Genomic DNA, 23,735 nt, shown 5'->3' on the forward strand with positions numbered 1-23,735 from the left:
GAAGCAATACATAAAAAAAATGCATAGAGCGCTCCTACTATTTTTCATAGAGCGGTTAGAAAGTTTAAGCCCGCAACACCATATAACCAGAAGTCGGATCCGGATAAAATTCACGAGTTTTGTAAGTGTCCATAATACCTTTCATGAGAATCTAGGTTTATGAAAATCGGCTGAGCTATATCTGAGAAATCGTAGTGAATGTTGGACCACTTTTTCGGTACTTTCAGTATTGGAAACTAGAGACCGGTATGTTCGATTTTTTATCTCCTGATGGCGTTATGTTGGTACTCAGTATCCTCACTTATGTTAAGAATTCCGGCCATTTTGAATGATCAGTCAGTTTTTGACAGCTATTGTGCGTGGACGGAACTTAGATCGTCTTCGGTTTTTGTTTATCCCTAAAAAAAATGGATCGAAGAATTTGTATTAAATTTTGTCCTTTTGATCTGATCAGCGGTTGACGATTCGGGCACACATCGTCTGATGAATTCCCTCTCCATGACCGCTCTGTTGTCTACACACCCCTTGCAGATGTTGAGACTTTATGCAGAGGTGTTGAGGAAACTGGTGCGATGTTATGAAAAAGCTTGGAAGGGATCGGCGATGGCGAAGCGAAGCGAAATAGAATGCATCTTGAAAAATGTGGTTTTGTTTAACCGAGAAATAGTTCTTATCAAATAGTTTACGATAAAACATTTTGTTTACATTTTTTTTTTATTTTTCAAAATTTTTACCGACAATCTTTTTGTATAACCAGCATAATTTAAACTTTGATTCACAATTTAAAATTTGATTCCAAACTAAAATGCGTTTGCTTCAAAGCTGCTGTCGAACAAATTAGCTGGAAAATCAGAAAAGTTCATAAACCTTACTGGCAGCACTTTGCTCTCACCTGTGTACTAGCAGTATTTTGTCCATAAGTACCCAAGACACGCACCACCAGTGTCATGATATCTATAAAACTTACCTGAAGTGTCAAAGATGACAAATATAAAAGAAGATAGAAAAGTTTGTTGAATCCCCTCTTGCATGTGCACAATACCAAACCATTCAAGCCTACTGCCTACTCCCATTGATGATACCTGTATAGGTAAAGTATTTTCCAGGTGAACTTGGCCCGCAACGCAACCATACTCGCGTTGCGCTGCCGTAGTAGCCAATGTAATTGTTGTTTGCGACTACACGGTTGTGTTGGTTTCAACTGCGGGATGGCGGCTCACTTTACAGGTGAGCCAAATCCAGTCATCAACAGGTAATGGATTGACGCAAGGCTCACTATACCTGTGTGTTACCTGTTGAGTCGCTCTCACTCAACCATTGCTGCCACCACACCGTCGTTGATGGGGTTGTTCAACGAAAATATACATAGAGACGGTGCCAACTAGCCGTCACCGTCAGTCTTGGGCCTGTTTCGTAGCGATTCTGACGATTTTCTTACCTAGAGTGCCGTGGCTTCAAGTGCCCTCAAAAGTGCATAATTTTCATATCATTTGGCATAACTTGTGACTTGTGGCGATTATTGGACAGCAGGTTGTTGTCTCTATTAGTGCTGAAAATCTTCGAATCTTATCCTGCAAACTGCCATAGTCAGTGGAATCCGTGTTTGGTGCGGCCAGGAGTGTAACCGTGAATTCCAGATTTGGGAATTTCGAGAAATTTTTTCGATCTGCTGTTGTGAAGACGTAGTTCGCAAGTGTTAGGCAGATTGAACGAAACGATTAGTTACGATAAGAGACGATACAGTGGCTAATTTTAAGTTGTAGAGTATAGAAATAGTTGCAAAACAGTGTTGTACTTAAAGCCCCATTTTAATGAGCACTACATGTGTGAGTGAGTAGGAATCTGTCTTCAAGAGCTCGTAGTGCTGCTGCTAAGCGTTAATATCGGAGAGACAAGCAAAAAGTTGAAAAAAAGTTTTCAATCGCTGTTTTTGGAAATCGAGAAAGCAGTACGCGTGAACGAGACAGAGACGTCCAGTGAGCTGGGCCACGTTCCGTTATATTTTGGCTGGAGTGACTGATGATGTTGTTGGATTGATGTGCCAAGAAGTGTGACAGGTCGATCGAACGGGGAGAAAAACGCCAAAAGTGAGTGTTTTACGCAACAATTGCTTTCCTTCGGCCGATGTCTCGCATCCTGGTAGGTCAGTGTGTTGTGTAGTGATTAGATGGATTTACCAGACATTACTAGTGGATCAAAATAGCGCTACTTAACATTTCATGAAGCAGTAATCTGCACCCAGCTTATCCGGATTCCAGCAGATAAAGTTAGGGCTGATATCAATATCAGATTATCTTAAATACGATATGATTATTAAGTTGAGTACAATTTGCATGTCGTATTCGACACTGATCTCGCAAGCTATCTAGGATTTGACCGAATCCGAACTTGACAGGATTTATATTCATATTTGAAACGAATTGTAATATTTTGAATATTTAACACTAGAAAGCCCGGAATTTTGTATATACCCATATTGCCCAAAATCAGTCATAATGACTGTGTAAGACTCTGTGATAGAGTGAGTAATGAAATTTATTTTGAAAAAATTGTCTTTTCATATTGTTTTTCTCATTGGAATCGAAAAGCAGTCAAAATAACTTCCTTTGGCAATCTAGTGTTAAGGTACATCTCGTCTTTGCTTTCTGGGCTCATTTTCTTTCTCGCAGTTAAGTATATATATATATACAAGGTGAGATGAAAAAACTGCAACCAACTTCAGACTGCTGTCATTTCTAAACCGCTCGTCCCACAGCTGTCAGATTTATTCTAGTGACAGCTCATTATATTATTTACAAGCGCACAAAAGCATTTTGGTGGGAATTTTTCAGAAAAAAAGTTATTTGTGATGGAATTCAAGTGTGATAGTGTGATTGCTTTGCATTTAACTGGAAAACCACAAGTGGCTATCGTTAGAGCCCTCCAGCATTTAAAAGTGAATAAATCTTTTGTGTCTCGTACCATCGCTCGTTACCGTGATACTGGTAGCGTAGCCCGACGTCAAGGAAGTGGACGAAAAAAAACAGCAACATCGGCAGAAATGGTTCGAAAAGTGAAGAAGCGAATTGAACGAAATCCGCGTCGCAGTGGCCGAAAAATGGCTCGTGAGCTGAACATATCGCAATATGCCATTCGGCAAATATTGAAAAATGAGCTTGGACTAAAGCCATTGAAGTTCCAAAAAGTGCAAGATCTTACTGATGCGCAAAAAAAAGTTAGACTCGAAAAAGCTAAAGAGTTGCTTCGCTTGGCCGAAAGTGGTGAACTGCCGAATTTGGTTTTCTCCGATGAGAAACCATTCGTTATCCATGTAAACAAACAAAATGATCGTGTTTACTTGCCAGAGAGGTCAGCTGAAAATTTGCAACTTCGGTTGGCCACCAGAACTCAAAAGCCGGCCATGGTGATGGTGTGGGCCGCCATAACAGCCGATGGTCGCTCGCCGCTCGTATTCATCGACCGTGGGGTCAAAATAAATGCGCAAATCTATCGCGAAAATATTTTGGAGGGAGTTCTGAAGCCCTGGGCACGCAAACATTTCGGCCGCAGACCTTGGACATTCCAACAGGACTCAGCACCATCGCACTCAGCACGCGCCACCCAAGAATGGTTAAGAAATGAGGTTCCTCGCTTCATTTCCACCGCACAATGGCCACCAAAATCTCCGGATGCCAATCCGTTGGACTATTGTGCCTGGGGTATTTTGGAAAGCAAGGTTGGCACTAAAAAATACCAAAGTGTCGATCATCTCAAGCAAGCGCTTCGCCGAGAATGGGACAAAATACCGCAGAGCCACTTTCGGGCAGCGTGTGATGGTTTCATTGGCCGTTTGAAGGCCATAGTTCGTGCCAAAGGTGGCCAATTCGAACAAATCTAAACCGATTCTCAAATTTGATGTTATTTCCGACATTTTTTGCTTTCATTCAATAAAATTTAAAAAAAAAATGAAAAAATTATGGCGTTTTACTTTGTTGCAGTTTTTTCATCTCACCTTGTATATATATATATACATAAATATATATATATATATATATATATATATATATATATATATATATATATATATATATATATATATATATATATATATATATATATATATATATATATATATAAATATATATATATATATATATATATATATATATATATATATATATATATATATATATATATATATATATATATATATATATATATATATATATATATATATATATATATATATATATATATATATAGTGTGACATCTATCTAAATTATCCGGGGTGGCTCGGAAATGTTTAGGGAAGGCACACTCCCTCTCCCTTAAAATAACCTTATAATCTTCTTTGATATAAAAGTAGTATTTGTATTTGTCAAGAAGTGTCGTTTCTCGTTGAATTATTTTTTTATTGAACTCTACTTTTTTAGTGAACTTACTACAGCTCTACACTACTTCTGAGTAGTGTAGAAAGTATCTGTGCTCTTAAAAAAGTAGCGATACCCATCGTTGGGACATGTGCCAAACTTGGTGGTGATTCGTTTAGTTGTTTCGCTGTTATGCTGAAACTTACATACACTCGCGTTCATAGGCCAGTAAAGATTATTTTTCTTTAGTTCTTTGAATTCCCTGGTAAAATGGAACCAGATCTTCTGAAATTTTGCGTTGCATTCAAATAAACAATAGCAATACTATCTAGCACGACCTTGAAATTCATGTCCCTCTCATGTTTTACAAAAAATGGGAGATGAAAATTGATTTTTAAAACCCTCTCCTTCTAGTCGCCCTTTTTAAAGGCACTTGCTACAACCACCCATCATATAATCATATCAAAGGTATGCAAATATTTCTATGGTCTTCAAAAAGTATCGGTTCTCGTCAAATTATATGATTTTTTTCATGACCCCTTCTGTTAATGACACTTGCTACGTTCCCTCCCCTATAAAAATACCCTTATGACCATCTCTGAAGAGTAAGAAGTACCTGTGCCAAGTTTGGTCGCAATCTGTTGTGTAATTATATAGATTCATAGTTTTAATATTTTCTACTGATAGACACTACAGCACTCTTACTAATGGTTTTTTTCTTCCAAGATGTCACACTTCGTAACAGTGAAATCGTTGTTTATCAATAACTTTACTTAGAGTAATTCCACATAATCATAGTTGCTATAATTGTAGCTGTATGTGAACGTATTATTTCTCTACAACCGAAAGTTACACTGTTAAGATTCAATAATCTCGAGAGTGTAAACAATTTCTATTGATCATATAAATATGAATAAGTTTAGTACACTGAAGATTGCCGATTTTTACTGTCGTAAAGCATGGTCGTTTTGTTATTGTTACTGCACAGCAATTTTCCATTTTTTTCGTATTGAAAATTCCTTATCCTCAGATTAAAAAAACGCTTTATCTAGATCTAAATTGATTTAAGATCTATGCTTAAAATGCGAGTGGCAATGGCTGCTAGAAACCCACTTATCGCACAACAAAACTTGCTCGACTACTGTAACTGGCCATCAGAAACGGTTGGCGAACCTGATCCGTCAGGCAGTGATTTGAGTGGCCGGAGACTAGCAGCCATGAATGCCGACTTGAAACTTCTTACCAATACGGTGAAGCACTTTGACGACTTACCAGACTGGTAAGTAAAACACGCTGAGTAATTCGATCGTTTGCTGACTGGAATTAAACTACAAATTTGGAGTAATTCTCCTCAATCAATGACAAACTGAGCTTAATTTAGTATAAGAAAATGACTTTTGGTACTTCGGCTGTCGTTAGGTGTTATTAAATTTCTTATATATTAGAAAAAATGTCATAAAACTTAGGCCTTGTGTATTCAAACGATGGAAATCGGGAAAAAACAACTCTGATCTTATATCGGTAGTACAAGGTATATCGGCTTTAGTTTGAACGAATTTTTGGTACGATTTCAGATCCTCTCCAGCTTTGGAAGACATTTTTCGTTTTTTAGGTGCGAAGTGCTCAGAACTAAAATTTTCTCCGCAAATACCTAAATTTTCAAAACAAACCTACCCTATTTGCGGTGAGCTTTAATTGATATTTTTCAATGTTCAAATACCTTGCGTTTTGACAAATTACGCAATTGAATAATGATATTTTCTGGATTGCCAAAAAGCTCAAAATGGATCAACAATGATTCACTGTTGCGTTTGTAACATTACCGTCAATACCAATCACAAACAAAGCTGAAGATCAAGAAATAAAATGCACAAAAACAGAACACATTCTTACGTAAAATGACAATAATATTAGAGGTGAATCCAACGCGACACCGAATTAAAGTGAATTTTTCGTTGTTCGTTTATACGAGTCACCACAGAGTTACTTCAAACAAAGTTATTTCAAACAGTGCTGTTAGACTTACAAGCTTTGTTCAAAGGATATTCGAATATTGTTTTTTTTTTCATTTAAAAGATGTTTTTATTGTACCTATTTGCGTACAAGCTTTACGTGGCCGATTGAGTCGATTTTTTAAATAAAATATTTTTCGTATTGGATCTCGTTGTCACTCTTTTAATAGGGTGAGAGGAGCTTCCATTTTCATCCTGCGAGGATTGAAGGGTAGTTTGTTCGTGGCTCGTCTCGTCATCCATTGCCGCATCTGTGGTATTGTTGTTGGTTTCCGTATTCCTTGTTATTCGAAGTCTTGGACTCGCTACTAGTTGCTGTAGATGTGGATATATGAATATGACGTCAAACAAAAACGCCAAACAAAAACTAATCGTACGATATGCGTCAAAATTTGACAGAATGTGTATAAAAGTGTTGCCAACGTTGAGAGAATAAAAGTTTACCGATTGGACAAGCGCGGGAGTTTTAAAATGAAAATTCCGGTTCTTTTTTATCATAAGGTACATGGATATTCATAGTTGCTGTAGATATACGCCAATGATGAATGTACATTGATTGCAGTTGCTGGTTGGTTTGATAATGATACAGGAGTACTGCGCTCACTAGTTTCCGTTTTTGAACGGTTGATCTTGTCTTCGGTTGAGAATGTTCTTTTCGCAGTTTCAGTGCAAGGTGTGCCGTAGTGTACAGGTTGTGCTCAAAACTGACATGTAATCAGCTGATTTTCATAGGTAATCAGCGTTTTACACGGATATATCCCACCTTGACCACAAATGATGTAAGGTAGAATGGTCTTATGTAGTTGCGCCACTTGTACGCCATTTCGGATACCAGAAAAAAATCGATGGAAAGAACTTCACCGTTCTCCTGAACGAACTGATCGCAGGCCTGCGGGGAAAGGTCATGCACGCGGCCTTTACGGGACCCACAGAGCAAAAAAGGCCATTCAGTTTGTTAGAACCTACAAATAAATATTGCCTCCGAACCCATGATGATGAAAGCGGCGCTGAGTCCTACTAATTTTACGAATACTTTCAGGTCGTGGCTCGAACATACGACATCTGATAACCTCCTGAGTCCAGAAATGAAACAAAAAACATAATTACATATTAATTTTTATCAGCGCTCATCGAGAAAATGGACTGTAATAAGACTGATGAATGAAGTAGTAAAAAAATGTTGTGAACAAGTTACAACATTGATAGGAAACTTCTCCAATCCGGAATTTGTTTTTCCAATTGGATTTATCCTCATAATATATTTCACATTTGTGACATTTTTCAGAATTTAAAAACCTCAGTAGTTTGTTGTACTGATTTGTAACAAGTGAAAAATTATCCTTGGGACAAATCATATCATCTGTTTACAATACTTTGTAGTGTTTATCGTTGAATCAAAAACATACCATAACATATGAGGTTACCACAACACAAAAGATGTTTATATAATTTTAACTAAATCAGTTGCCATCTTCAATTATACGGGTTGATTATAATGTCATCCTTAATTCAGCGACGTGACGTAAGAATAACTGGACTTCGATGTTTAAAACGTCTTTTTCCTGTTGTGTCGTTTCTGGTGACGTGAAAATAGAAAAAAACCTGTTTTAACCTTTTCACGACCATAAGATGTGCAGGACGAAATATGTCAGTACAAGACAATATTTTAGCTATTGGGGGTGGAAATTAAGAGAATATCACAAGAAAAACATAGCAGGGTGCATAAGTTTCCTATAATTTCATGGGAAATATTTTTCCCTATGATTCTTAGAAATAAATAAAACAAGAGTTGGGTTTATTATATCGTAATTTAATTTATTGATTTAATTGCTTTAATTATCAGAATAGGAAAATAGTTAGTTGTGGCATTCTACTTGTGGACGTTGCACATGTGCACATGGCATGTACTTGTGGACGTTTCACATAACACATTTATTATGTGTTCTATTTTCTATACGTCATTTTGCGCAAACTTTTTTAGTGCCATAAAGATTGATAGTTCTTTTTTCTTATTCGTTCAGAAACGCATTTGTCGCCTTGGAAATAAGTTTTCTTTAACATTCAGTAAAAAAACATCGATTTCATAGTAATTGAAGAATCTATAACGATTTTTATAGAAGGGAAACATATTTCCCTTGAGCGTCAAGGGGTTAATCCACTAAGTAGTGTTATGATGCCTTTCTCATATCATTCATACTATCATATATAATACTGTGGTATTCTTCAAAATAGTTTTCTTCGATTCTTAACAGAATAACCGAAATCGGTTGGCTTGACCTGATAAAAACTATCAATTTTAACTAATAATTAGTTGATTCAACCAATTTGCTATTTGATTTGCACATATTGAAGTAGTTGAAAAATATGTTGTTTTAATGCTGTTTCATGTCAAAAACAGCACAAAACCAAACAAAAATCGCAATAAAAAATCAACCATTACTTTAGTTGAAATTCAAACGCGTTTCTTAAACATTTTCATGAAAACGAAATTCGCTTATTATACGCTTGTAAAACTCGTGAAGAGTAACTTTTGAATGATAGTAAATTAATGTTTATTATAACACTAGTTGTTAGAATATTAATGGAACGATAAATTATCTACAACTTTACTACTCTGGTGTTACAAGAAGAAACGATTGATATAAAGTAGTGCTATGCACAGAATTGATAGCCGTTAGAGATATTGCAATTAACAAAACGTCTTTAACCAAAACTAGAACCCAGTGAATTGTATGCGTTTGTATTTTAGTCTTAAAATCAACTTGATTCTCCATCGTGAAATGCATGTTAATGAATGAGCATCATGTTATCTTCAAGTCATGTACATACATTGTATGAACAAAGTGATTAAATTGAAAATGTTTATTATTAATTCATATAATCTGTTGAAACTGTAAGTTGCAATGGCTCAAAAAATAAAAATCAGTGCATTCGGTTCGACTTTTTGTTCGTAAGTAATAGAAATCACTTCTGTACATGATCGTCGGTTTCAGTGCGTAGAAGCACTACGCGCGAACTACAACAACATTAACTTTTATTTATACCGTCATAATATAATATATTATTTATATTAAATATTACATATTTTTTATATATCTTAACATACCGAATATCAATAAGGAATATTTTATTGTCATTCAAAATCAAAGTTAAGTTGAAGTAATAATCGTAATATCTAAAATAACTAAAACCGATTTGTTTTTCAACTCACATAACTGTTAAATAAAAAACAAGGTCGGTTGTTGTAACTAAAATCTTTATTAAAATTGAAAGGTGTGTGTCTTGACTAAATGGCAGCCAAAAATTTTGTTATTTCAACCATCGTTTCTGTTGATCGAAAAACAAAAATGACAGTTTAGAAAAAACAACAATCGATTAGTTGTACCAAATTTTAACCAATCAAATTCAGAAAAACAACTAAGAACTTCGTATAACTCAAAAAATGGGTTTCGTGTGGAAGCTGGTATCGAATTTCTTGCATAACACACTTGAAAACAAATTGTTTGAAGCGAACATTTTTCTTCTTTTACCTTCTGTAGTTTTTGAAATTACCAATTTGAAATGAAAACGAATTATATATCAATAAGCAAACATGGTAATCTAAGAGCCCCAGTTGCTAGGCAGAATTTCCATCCAGACTGTAAATTTTTATTTTATTTTGGCTATGCGCTAATGTCAAACAATGAAATCTCATTCAAAGAAAATTATCAACCTATTAAGATCGCTCTAATGTCGGTCTGCTCAGTACAAACGAGCCAAAACCCTCTCCGTGCGTTTGCTTCCCCGTTCTGGTATCGAACAGTATAACGGGTAGGCCGTACCTGTTGCTTCTAGCATTCCTAGGGATTCACGTTTGCCTGCCCACTCAGCGGCAAGGTACATTGCGTTGCTCTACGTCTTGTTGCATAGCTGTGCAGAGATAGAAAACCCTATCGGTTCAAAAGTCATTTTATTTCGTCTGATGAGTCCCCCGGCTAACCACAGTACAGGGATACTCAATTTCTTGACGAAACACAACACAGCAACTACATAAAACGTCTAGGTCTATGTGGATAATCGTCGGTGTCTGTCTGTGAGAGTTGTGCCAAAGTGGTGCTATTCAACGTCCATGCCGTGGTTGTCTCGATTCGATACGAGCTCTCTTCAGGTAAACGAAAGTGTATGAGTACAATTTTCTCCCGATGCGAATTGACTCGTAATGTGTGTAGTGAAGATAAAAGAGTACATTATCAAAGAGACAGATAGGAAAAGTATTGAAATTGAACGATACTTAATTTCATCTTCTCCGCGTTTTGCTTTCGGATCATCAGTGCTTAAAGCAGTTCAAATTTAAATGCCATCTCCGCCTCGCAGTTTAATTTAAACCGCTAAGCAGACGCAAAATTTACACTACTTAATTGTTTTCCAGCACTCCCGATCGCGAACTTAAATCGATCCATCATGATCTTTGTGTAAATATGAAAAAATCTAAGCCTAGCTAGTTTTACCTTTTATAACAGTTCGGCTGAAAAGTTCGTATCGTTTAATGGAAACACACATTTTTTTGCCAAAATTCGTTTTTATTATTCAACATAATTGCCATCAGAGGCGATACAGCGATTATAGCGATCTTCCAACTTTTCGATACCAGTTTTGTAGTACGATTTGTCCTTTGCCTCAAAATAGGCCTCAGTTTCAGCGATTACCTCTTCATTGCATCTAAATTTCTTACCAGCGAGCATTCTCTTGAGGTCTGAGAACAGGAAAAAGTCACTGGGGGGGGGGGGGGGGGCAAATCCTGAGAATACGGTGGATGAGGGAGCAATTCAAAGCCCAATTCGTTCAATTTCAGCATGGTTTTTCGTTGTTGTTTTTGATCGATTGTGAGCTCACGCGGCACCCATTTTGCACAAAGCTTTCTCATATCCAAATATTCGTGAATAATATGTCCAACACATTCCTTTAATATCTTTAGGGTGTCAGCTATCTCGATCAACTTCACTTTACGGTCATTGAAAATCATTTTGTGGATTTTTTCACGTTTTCATCGGTAACAGCCTCTTTTGGACGTCCACTGCGTTCATCGTCTTCGGTGCTCATATGACCAGTACGAAATTTTGCAAACCACTTACGAATTGATGCTTCGCCCGGTGCAGACTCTGGATAACACTCATCAAGCCATTTTTTGGTATCGGCGGCACTTTTTTTCATCAAAAAGTGGTGTTTCATCAACACACGAAATTCCTTTTTTTCCATTTTTTTCACAATAACAAAAGTAGCTTCACTCAAAATGCAATATCTCACAAACTAATTATCAGACAGCTGTCAAATTTATACACGTATCTTTTGAAGGTTGGTACTAACTGAAAATGGTATGGATTCAATTCCATTATATATATATATATATATATATATATATATATATATATATATATATATATATATATATATATATATATATATATATATATATATATATATATATATATATATATATAAATATATATAATAGGGCCGAGTGTCATATACCAATCGATTCAGCTCGACGAACTGAGCAAATGTCCGTGTGTGTGTATGTATGTTGTCAACTAAGCGGTCGAGATCTCAGAGATGGCTGCACCGATTTTGATCAAACTAGTCGCAAATGAAAAGTCTCCCCATCACCGTGAACGCTATTGAATACTTTCTGAGTTATACGAAGTTTTCTTTCAGTTTTTGGACAGTATCCGTGCGGAATCTAAGTTTAAAAACATATTTAGTTTTTAAGGTCAATTGTGACAGATGTTGTCAAAAAAAACTTTAACATAAAACTTCGTATAACTCAAAAAGTAAATATCCGATCCCAAAGTGTTCTATGTGACGGGAAGACCTTTCATTTGCGACTAGTTTGATCAAAATCGGTTCAGTCATCTCTGAGATCTTGACCTCTTTGTTGACAACACACATCCACACACACACACACATACACACACACACACACACACACACACACACAGAGTCGTCGAGTTGAATCGATTGGTATATGACACTCGGCCCTCCTAAATTTTTCTAAAGTTTGAGCGAATTCTATAATGAGATTATCCTTATGAGACCTTGACATTTTATACATTTAGACTTATTACTACAGTAAGAAGTTGTATGTCCGAATTTTTTATAGTTCGTGCAATTCATAACATGCAGTACGAAAAACCGAACAGGAAGACGAGTTTTATCGATATAGACATGGCTAGCAACGCAGATCCGGCAAATGTTACGCGAAACGAATCTAAGGGACGATAAGACTTATTTCCATCGACAATAGATGCTGAGTACAATTGCTTGCACTCGACTATCTCACCTCCCTCAAGCATGGAGTTTTTGAGACGACCATCTCCATTTTTAAGTAAATCATCGGCTGTCAGACTTGCTTCAGTGACAACACCGTCAATTTCCACCTCCTTCGATGGAATGTAAACTTTATATTCAACAGCAAATAAATTACAGGTTACAATTTCGTTCGCCTGTTTCAAATCGTTAACAACAATCGAATTTTATTTTTATTAACTTTAGAGATTTCTACAACTTGTGGACCTTGGAGTATTTAAGGTCTTACTTAGAGTGCCTATAACCAGATTGACGACATCTCATCCGTAATTTTGGCAACAATTCAAAACATTCCATTAGCTTTACATTGAATTGACAGGTCGTTTGCTCGTTTGGAACTAGGAGCTGTCATTCCAAACGAACAGCTGTCGCCACTCTGATTATAGTCACTCTAGTCTTACTAGTATCCGGAATCGGATTCGGATAATCTTTCATGAGATTATCCATCACATTAACTGTTTTTTTTTGAAAATTATTAATATCAAAATTAAAACTTATGTATAGTAAAATTTCAGTTATAGGAAAAATAAAAAAAATAAATTAAATTAAAACTACCTTGTTGTTGTCGTCTCTGTTCCTCTGTCGTAAAGAACGACGTGAAGCTCATCCAACGATTTCTAATTGGCAGTCTTTTGGTATCGTTTTCTGCTATCTGTTGTTGCTCTTGGTGGCGATCAACTGTGATGCTTGCACCTACGCAGCGTACAAATTCTGGTACCTGGTAGATCAGCATTGGGTTGCTTTAGTACCTCTGTGCCTTTGCACTCCTTCGTCTTAGCAGCTTTATGAGATGGCACCTCTGTGACTCGTCACTTCTATGCGCTCGTACCTCAGTGTCTCTAAACCTCTGTGCGTATGAACGGGATGGCCTTCGTTGCTAGCTTTCCAGTCGAGAAACGTCCCGAATATTGCCTTGGCGATTAGCATCAGCAGTTTTAACTACCTACAGCCGTTAACTCACGAGTCAGTATAATCGAAGCACAACCTCTTCGCTTGAATGGTTTTTACTGAATGTAGTTTTTACTTTGCTAATTGTAGTAATTCCGAGATATGTTATTTTGTATGACATGAGGTTGTGTAAAATAATGTACAATGTAAAAAATTTCAACATTATTTTTATTTTTAGAAAAGAATTTTTGCTTGTGCAGCGCATAACCAAATTATTGCACACTGGGTCAAAATAAGAAAATTATGAACAAAAAGATTATAAGTTAACATAACAATTAAATCATCAAATAATTGCAATCAAATAGAGAAATGTTTATGAATCAATGTTTGATAATGAAATATGATATTCAGATCAAAAATTTCTGCAGCTAGAGAATTGAGCTACAGTTCAGAAAATTTCATAAGTTGACAGTTGAACGATATAAAAATAATAATAATAAATATTATCTCTTTTGATAAAAATTTATTTTTAGGCTTTATTTTCAGGATAAAGTAAAAACACAACATTCTTTAACAGTGTATATGCAAAGCAAAATCTTGGCATTACATTTCTTTTTGTGGGATTTAGCCTTTCTGTTTCAACAGATTTTGCCGTCGATTCATAGCGTACCAAATCATTGCATGACTACACGGTAAACTAGATGCACCTAGAAATAAATACTTCTGTGGTACTCAGAAAACTGGTAGAAAAAATAGCTAGAATTTTATGTTTACAGAAAAATTTGCTCGTATTTGCCAAGAAATTTAATCAAATTCTACATTATTTTTGTACTAACTTTCGCAGTACTACATTAGTATTTATTTCTAGGTGCATTCAGTTCACCGTGTAGTACGTACGATCCTACTGACACTAAGGACTCTTCCTATTCGGGGCTCAAACATACGACAACAGTGTATCAATAATTTCCTAACACATTGTCAAAGATAACTTTTGAAAATTTTCAACTGATTTTTAGTTCGGCCAAAACATGAAGCATATTTAAAGTTCACGGAATTTTATTAAAATTAACTGTTGCAGTTTACTCTGCGTAATTTTTGGTATGCGTATTTTGTTGAATTGATTTTGAATTTTTCTTCCAAGCCTATAACCGTTCTGTAAAAGTAGGATAGCACATGTATAGCATAACTTATCCCTGTTAGGTGACTGCACCGAGATCCGGCGCATGTTTTCATTGCTGCGCCTCGATATTCGTCGAGACAGGTGTGCGTATCTGTTGCTATTTCACTGTAACTCAGTACGTCCAGTGCTGGGCCATAACAATCCACAAGTGGTACCGTAAAATGATGCATGCGTGTATCCTCCCTACCTGTCCGACACCAGTCGTCAATCCATCCATTTGAGTAGTGCCCCTGTCGAGCGGTGTATGCGTGTCACTTTGGCTGTGTGCAAATAGGCACTTATTAACTTGTGTTACCTGGCAACTTTTCCACCTCGTCTGGTCGTAGCAGGTATGGAGTCCGGTCAGTCAGTCGTGCGAAGCTATTTAGAGAGTTGGTTGAGGTACTCGCTGTTGTTACATTGCGTAGTTATTGTTTTTATTTTATTTCTGTAAAGTAAGTAAGCAACTGCGGTTGGTTATGACTTTGAAAGTGGATTTTTTCTTCGTTTCAAACGGGTTGGTGGATGTGTTTGTGTGTGTTGACTGGCCGATTTTCGGGCGATACGTGCGTATTATGTTTCCACACAGTCATTGATTGTACCCTGAGCGAGTTGTCCGCAAAGATAAGTTTCGAGTGACTAGGTTTGCCGTGAGAAGAAACTGACTACATTGACCATGTGGCTTAGTTGGTAAAGGTATTCAACTTAACAACATTTTGACAAATGTCAGCGAAAAAACGGCTTGGCCAATTTGGTACGACCTGTGTTGGTCCAGTTGTTGCTTGATTGTGTTTAGCCAAGTTGCGACGAAGCAGTGACAGTTTTTTGTGTAGTGCATTGTTTAAAGTTTCCATGGACAACTAAACAAACAACAATAAACTCGAGTTGGAAAGTGAGAAACGCAAATACAGACAGAAATACGGACTATACATATTTGGCTTTGTTTTGGTCCGGACATGTGTAACATTGTTTGATTGGATGGATTCAAGTAAATAAAACTATCTTATCAATGCTTCTTGCAATCTTATCAAATCAAATCTGCATTTTTAATCAACTTCTTTTTGTAACCGGTGGAATAGGAAACTTTGGAACAAATTTTAGGTAATTGTAGCTCTAAAATCTAATTTCAAGCGCTATATAAAAGAACTAAATTCTATGCTATATTCACTAATGCAAACAGTTCAGTTGAGCCTAGAATACATGAATTTTAAACATCACAAATCATAGAATTCAATTTGCTTTGGTGTAAATTGTTTTTTGTAACAATTGCTGATGTTTTTGAGATTTTTACGAGAGTTCCCGTTCGACATGTCATATCCAAATTATTTCTCTTTTTGATACTTATATGAATATTTTAACTACTAACGAAACCAGCCTTATATCAGCACTTGTAACGAAAACTATTTTTTGTGATAGTTTTGTTACTGTTTATTGATCGGAACCTCGTAACATCGTGTGGTCTATTTGAAGTACTCTGAACTGGAGAATTTTTTTGAGTTGTGTGAGTTAGTTAAACTTTGACATATTCCAAGAGAGAGAGAGAGAAATCCTTTCTTATTCTGACTTGAGTTGACAAATTTGATCCTGATTATCGCACTAGCTTATCAGATTGCCTAGTTTACCTGTGATGTTGTGAGATTTAGTTATTCTGCTTCCGTTTAATAATCACCCAATATTTCTAAATCGACTTATATTGAAGGTAATTGCGTGGGTTGAGTTATTTTTTGATTTGTTGTCAGGATACCATTGAATGTATCTCAACAACAGTGGTAGCCAGCAAAATCAAGCCAAATTACAGGGCCTTTGTGTGTTGAACGGAATATGTTACTTTCAATTCAACTTTATTTATCAACAGCGTCACCTTTAAGAGCAACACAATCAGTCTAGCGCTTTATTTTAATATCCTTCTTTAAGAACGATTTACCTTTTGCCATGAAATAATCGTTTGTTTCAGCGATGACTTTTTCGTAGGAGTAGAATCTCCTTCATTGCCTAAAAAATGTAAGCATACAAACAGGTAATAGTCGCTGGGGGCTACATCCGGTAGGTACGGCATATTCGAAACACAGCTGCATAATATCTTTAAAATGCCAGTTATCTTACGTAATATTGGTTTGCGGTTTTTAAAGAGGATTCGATGAACTTTTTTCACGGTTTCTGTTTTTTATGAACGTAGCGATGAAAACTTAAACGGGTCTGATTTAGAATTGTGCCACCGGATAGGTGAATATAATAAAAAAAAATTGATAGTGTTTTCAATTATAGCCGGTATACTGATGCTTCAAGCATGGATTAAATTGCGAATTTGTCATTTGTTAGCTCTCTTCTATTTATCCCCATTTTTTTTCAAAATTATGTGATATAAACATGCTACGACGCCAATCAGAATCCTTTTAGGTCGGGGTTCGAACATACGACAACTGAATTGTAGGACCAGAGCCCTATGCATTGAACCGCCAACCCGGAACCCGTCAATAATCGGGCTTCTGTCTTATTTTTTTGTAGCACTACTCGAATTATTGGAAAATTGGAATCCTGGAACAAAACACATTTCGTGTGAACTTCCTACCGTATTGAAGTTATCTTTCAATTCTAGTTAGTTTTTTTGTGGGAAGAAAAAGTTAAATCCAGCTCTGAGATTTTACAACACATAACGGTAGGGTATGCTTTTGTATGCTTTCGGCTTGTTCCCGAAACGACTAACTCCTGCCTCAGACCCACAGCACAAAGTAACTAGCCGTTGTTGCACGAGTGTAGCCGAACAGGAATATGATGGATAACTTAAGCTTCAACATGTAATCAGTATTTTTCACAGTTTCGCCATGGCAATGCTCGTTTCAACTCATTATTATTAGTGAGATTCGATCAGTAACTAAGTTGCGTCCGTGAAGCAGATGAGATCCCCAACCGCACACAATCGAGCTTATCTAAATCTGAATCAATGGGGTGGGCTTTTCCTTTTCCGAACTTTGGCTGTTCATTCGTTCGTTAGCTTCACAGACTAGTCAAGCTTTTTCGTGTACCAGCCTCATGCCAAACGTTGAGTTCTCTCGTCGGCGTTTGGCACGGAGTACCTCACCGATTATTGCCAATCATTATTTTTCACTAATCATAGTTATTGTTTTTTCTTCTATTTTACAGATAAAGTTCCAGGTCACCGGCTGTAATACACACGCGTGAGAAGAACGATTAGCATTCGCTTCAGCGGTAGCGGCGGTTAACGATAAAAATATTTATTTAGGAACAATCACTCATTACAAGCGCCCGTGCCCACGTAGGTCCGGTCAGTGATATTGCGTGAACAGCAAGTAATAGCCGTAACGATAGAGCTTATTTACCATCATAACATAAGGAACTTTAACACCGTTCTGTTGTACTGAATACATACTGGAAACCACGGTTGGGTCTGGAATCCAACTGAGAATTTCGACGCGAGTTTTGTTCGATCCAATGACATAGGTGATTGCAATCGCAGGAATGTTCAAGTGTAATTTAATTTCCAACATTCGTAAGGCACAAGTTAACTGATAAATTCTTTGATTTTCGCTCCATTCAGCGCGAGAAACGAAAGAAAGGAAAGTAATTTCGAGCAAAGTGACCAAAAAAAAGGTCTACTGTTCTCTGGGACCTGCAATAAGTTTGATGTGGTAAAACAATCACCAGGAAAGCGGTGGCTGCAAAGCAATAAGATAAAGTTTTGAAGGTTGTTTTTTCCTCGTTCGTCCATCTTCGAGTCTCGCACTGTTGTGATTTTCGGTGAAAATCAGGTGAAAAGAAAAGCTCGCAAAGCAACCTCATTCCTAACGGCGTACTTGACGGAGTGGTGTGAGAAGTGGTAAAAGCAAGGAATTACCTCACGAAAAAACGGGCCTTTTGAATACCCCAACGTACGGGTGCGTCGCTCCCCGTCGCCGCAGTCCTCACCGTCGTCGTCGTATTCATCGTTTGATTGGTCAACATTGTGCGCGTTCGGTCGATCAGATTTACCCAGTCCGGGTACTTGGTTTAAAAGTGGTTGTCCAAGATGCTGGCTCCAGGACATGTGGTGTCACTGTATGTGGCAACGAGCGGCTATAACGGTGCGGCACTTGGCTCCGATGAGAAGGAAATTGTTCTGCTGATTTACGTAATCATCGATGTGCAAACAAATAATGTAAGTAGTAAACTTCTGATTCCGGGTTGATGATGTGATCTATCGACGGGTGCTGGGTAGATGTAAGGCTGTGGCCAGATTTGTTGGCAAAGCGTCACAAATCTGCTCTTCGAAATCACAATTATACAAATTTTTGTTGTTCATTTTTTGGCTTTCTTCAATTACTGTGAAAACTGCATGTTTGTTTCGTGGGTAATGGAACAATATTATATCTAAATTTTGTGTCTGTTTCGATGTTAATATAAGGTAAACTAGCTGTGAAGTTGATGAAATGATTTTTCCTTTTTTTAATTTGGCTATTCTGTTTAACCCTTTCGCCACCATAAGATGTCCAGGACGAAAAATGTCAGTACCACACAATATTTTAGCTATTGTGGGTGTAAAGTAAGAGAATATCACCAGAAAGACGTTGCACAGAACAAATTTAATATGTGTTCTTTTTTCTAGGCGTCGTTTTGCACAAACTTTTTTAGTGCAATGAAGATTGACAGTTCTTTTTTTTATTTATTCAGAAGCACATTTGTCGCTTTGGAAATAAGTTTTTTTTACATTCAGTAAAAAAAACACATCGATTTAAGAACAAATAAAGAATCGATAATGATTTTTTTAGAATTTTATATTTTTTGCGAACTTCGGATTCCGTTCGTAAATAATGTGTTTATAATAATTACGATAATTCTGAGCTTACTCTATAAGTAAAGCATTTTCTGCAACCCGTTGGGTCACCACCTGGACGGGCCTAGAGCTACTTGCCGGGCTGTCGGGCGCACATATATTTTTAAAACATTAGTTTGACTAGTGACAATCCAAACAATTTCATGTAATTCGATTCGAATTTCCGTTTTAAGCATTAAGTTGTTTCTAATCGTCAACAGATTCATTGGTGCTCAGTTTCAGTTTTCATTGACTCATCCAAAAATCCCCACCGTGCAAATGGTGTTTTGTTTGCCGGGCGAGAGAAGTTAACCATATAAAATGTTTGTTTGGGAAGTAACCAAAAATCCTATTTTACATACATTGTGTCGTCCATCCGGGTATCTTGCTTTAATTGTCCCTAATACCTTAATTGCAGTTGCCTCTTGTAAATTTTCCAAGACACTTCAAAACAAATTTTCTCAAACCTCCTCTCCTAGGGAAAATGTTTGCACCATGAACTTAACATCACGCAACAAATTCTATACAACACTTGCACCATCTTTCTTACACTTTGTCGTTTTTGAATACTTTCTTGTTTTCCGGAGTTTTCCTTTTATAATCACTCAAAATTTTTCTATTGGGATAAGCTCTGGCGAGTTTGTCGGATTCGCCTTCTTCGGCACAAAAAAAAATCGGTTTGGCCTTCCGGATTTAAAGGTTCGGATTGTGCTTGAAGTAATCCCTCATCTTCCATGCGATCACATGATTGCATTTCTTCGGTTTTGTTCCGCTGTCAGCTCGCCACGGGTACATCTGGGTCACCTGTGCGACTGACTTGGATTTCACACAAACACGCATTTTTGTTGTTGTTGGAGCACTTTTTGTTTGGAAGGTATATCGATGATCACTTGGGAGATTGTAACGGAATTTGGCACATGTAAATATTTCACTCTATATTACTTTTTCCCAAAATTTCATCAACCCATCCAATAAAAAGTTATCTATAATCCGAGAAAGTGTTGCATTGATTTTAAGTACAGTCTTTATTATATGGGCTATAACATACAAACCGATTCGCATCCTCTCACCCTGCTACTAGCATCCAATCGACGAAGGCCTTTTGACCAAATCCAATCATAGATACACGGGGAGGTATGATATATAAGCTTGAGAGCACTTTTGTCGACGAAGAATTTTTCCTCATGCTACCAATTCTCGACAATTCATAGCACGATGATGTATGCATAAAAACATTAGTCTGGGTACGTAATGGAAATTGGAAAATATTTGGAACTAAGTTATCGTGAAATTGAATCAAATTTGTTCACATGTTTTGAATATTACTGATTCGAATTTGCATTTTCAATGTTTTCGTGGTTAGACGTAGTATCTTGTACACGACTGCTTATTTTTTTTCTTATTCTGATTAAGAAAGTGTAAATTTTGAAGAACCCAAAAAAAAACAAACTTCACGCATTTGACTCAATCGGACGATCATTTAATAAATACAATCTTCTGAAAACAAGTCATGAATGATTTTTACGATAGTGTGAATTGTGAGAAATCGCGTTACACTGCACCGGAATTGTTTCTTTTTAATTATCATTCACCCGAAAAACAAAAAAAAAATCTAGCTTGCAACATAAGCTTAAACTAATTTTCATTCGTGTATCTTTTCGTTCGTGAGCTCTTGGCGGAAAAGAGTTTTCAACAGCCGGCTACCTGTTCTCTCCGCCACGTTTGCCGATCGCCTTTGTGGATGCTGTGCCTAATTATATATTTCCTTGATATCCGTCTATTGACGAGGCGAATAATGATTGTAGCTTTTTGTAACTTCTGTAGGACTACTGGTGGTATTTAGAATGCTACTGAGTTCTTCTGCTGATGGTGATGATGATGAGATATTTTGACCACTACGTGGTTGCGTATGGTACCAAAGTAAAGGCGTAAACTGTAATTCTAAGAAAAGCGTTACCGTCCGTGTAGTTTAAACTTATTTTGTGCTATATGAATTCGAGGAAATTGTTTTGGCACAACAATATACTCTGTTTTTTTAATTATTTGGATTTTTTCTAATTTATATAACACTAAGAGACAGCCCTCGTAAAGCCAGTACCTGCTGCCATTGGAACTGGTAATCCGTTCGGTGTCGGTATTTCTATCCAGTTAAAATATTGATCGAAGCAATTGCCATGAACTGAACACATCGGGAAAGGTTGACTGTTTGGTTAATCGATGCGCGGCCGTTCCGCTTGTTTGCTAATCATTACCATAACGCGAATCGAAAAACGCAAGTCATACTCTTCCGCCGAACTGTTTACTGCATCGACCTTTGGACCTGGTTCGGTTTTACAGTCTTTCGTCAAACTGACGACATTTGAGCTATCCTAACTTTGCCACTGAATGGGATGATGCGTCAGTTGAGAAACTAAGCGAGTCGTCGCTGTGGTATTTTTTATGTTGAACTTTTAGCGCCGTGAATGTCTTCGAAATATTTCAATTTAGTAACCAGTTGTTGTGTCATCTTTCTCTTATTCGTTTGTGGTTGTTTCTGTCCTGTTTATGGAAGAAATGCAGATACAACTAACAGTTCGTTCGTTTTTTTTTGCATTTTGGTCGTAAATGTTGGCATTGTTTACGTCAATTATCATGGCAGTGTCAAAATAAAACTGACTGAAACATAGGCTTTTTTAAATGATTTGACTGTTGATTAGCTACATTCATGATTTTGGTGGAACGTGGTTACGATACTACCATTTTACACTTTCTAGATCGAGACTAGTTTGGTTAAATTACGTTTGTACTATTGAAAAGTTTATTGCTTGACACTTCGAAAAATAAAACTCAAAATAATCAGCTTACGGGTATGAGAAAGATGCTATCACTGATTTACCAGTCCATTCCCTAGATATGTAACCTGATATTGGAATTCAGCACTGGTGCTAATTTATCAGTTTGGGCAGTTTCAGTTTATTGACCTAATTCGCGTCTTTCGGGCGCTGTGAGATCTTAGTATTGAACTCCGAATAATATACCCTAAAAATTTGCACGTGGGAGCGGATATAGCATGATGGGCAAGGTGAAAAATCTACATGAGCACCCAATCCCATTCATAAGGTCATATAGTTTTTCTTTGATACGAGGCAAATGATCTCGAAGTTAAAATTTTCAATCGAAATAAAACTTCTCACTCAATGATTTTACGGAATTATTGCTGACGTTAAAACACAAAACAACCGAAACACCCGTCTCATCTCGCGTGTGAGCACCATATTGAAGAATCCTAGTTGGGCACAAGTGCATTTTACTGTTTTGTTTGGTTTTATCTGCATACAATTAAGCTTCCATCTTTCGCTATTCAGCAATATTGCAAGTCAATGTTGGAGCTAATCATTTTCAACGAGTAGAAGAAAATATGCGTCAGTTTTCGAACTGACGGGTTAACTCATCGTCTAAGCGTTATTCATGACCGTAATTCATCACTGCTCGGTTTTGTCAAACAAAACTGCTTGCATTTGCTCTAGTCTATCGGGCATTCATCAATTTGTCTGAAATAAGTGGAAACTGTTTCTTCCTGTTATTCAAGTGAACAATTTCTTTGTCGATTGATTGACGTCTGACTGCCCGTTGGAGCTTAGCTTAGCTAGTTCTCAGTGCGCCATAAGGTGAGCAAACAAAAAAAAACTTGGGTGTTTGCTTTGATTTATTGTTTCATTGGCTTCGTGTTTCGCAACTTTCAGCTCCGGATGTTGATTCGGATAGGTGCTATTTCGACCAAAGTTGGAATTCTGTTTCGGCTTGGGTAGTACCGACAATATTGCCACTGTTGGCAGAGGTGTTGAATGACCATGCTACTTAATGTGCACTTGGATAATAGTCAGTGCTTTTTAGTAACCAGGTAAATGATATACACTTTAATCATTCACATGCAATCACAGGTCTCGTTGTACCAGACTTGAGTTGCGTCGAATGGGTCGACAAGTGTTGCTGTTAGAATAGAATATAATAGCTTGGCACTAACCTGATTGATGGAAGTTAAACAAACAACGACTACTCTGCATCGTTGCTCTTCATAAACAACATGTATTACTGTAAGGGTGAAGATGCTGCAATACCGCACGAGAGCACACGAGAAACGAAGGGAGCACCTGAAGAAAAAGCGCCACCAGGAAGACCAAGATCGCGACGCGATGGA

At 37.0% G+C, this 23,735-nt stretch overlaps 1 protein-coding gene across 9 annotated transcripts in view; it reads left to right on the forward strand.

Annotated features, from left to right (window-relative positions):
- Positions 1–1,380: 1,380 nt before the first annotated feature.
- Positions 1,381–23,735, forward strand: part of LOC131439027 (RNA-binding protein fusilli) — a 157,190-nt gene continuing 134,835 nt past the window's right edge. For 2 of the 9 annotated variants that reach the window (XM_058609519.1, XM_058609520.1), the window contains exons 1-2: positions 1,384–2,139; positions 17,893–18,904. In XM_058609519.1, the coding sequence (XP_058465502.1) occupies positions 18,776–18,904 (129 nt within the window). In that variant the 5' untranslated portion in view covers positions 1,384–2,139; positions 17,893–18,775. Of the gene's footprint in view, positions 2,144–15,085; positions 15,207–15,248; positions 15,448–15,471; positions 15,853–17,892; positions 18,905–23,735 lie in introns of those variants that run through there. The other 7 variants (XM_058609513.1, XM_058609511.1, XM_058609512.1 and 4 more) reach the window with 7 other exon arrangements.

This window comes from Malaya genurostris, chromosome 3 (assembly GCF_030247185.1).
Source record: "Malaya genurostris strain Urasoe2022 chromosome 3, Malgen_1.1, whole genome shotgun sequence".
NCBI lineage: Eukaryota > Metazoa > Arthropoda > Insecta > Diptera > Culicidae > Malaya > Malaya genurostris.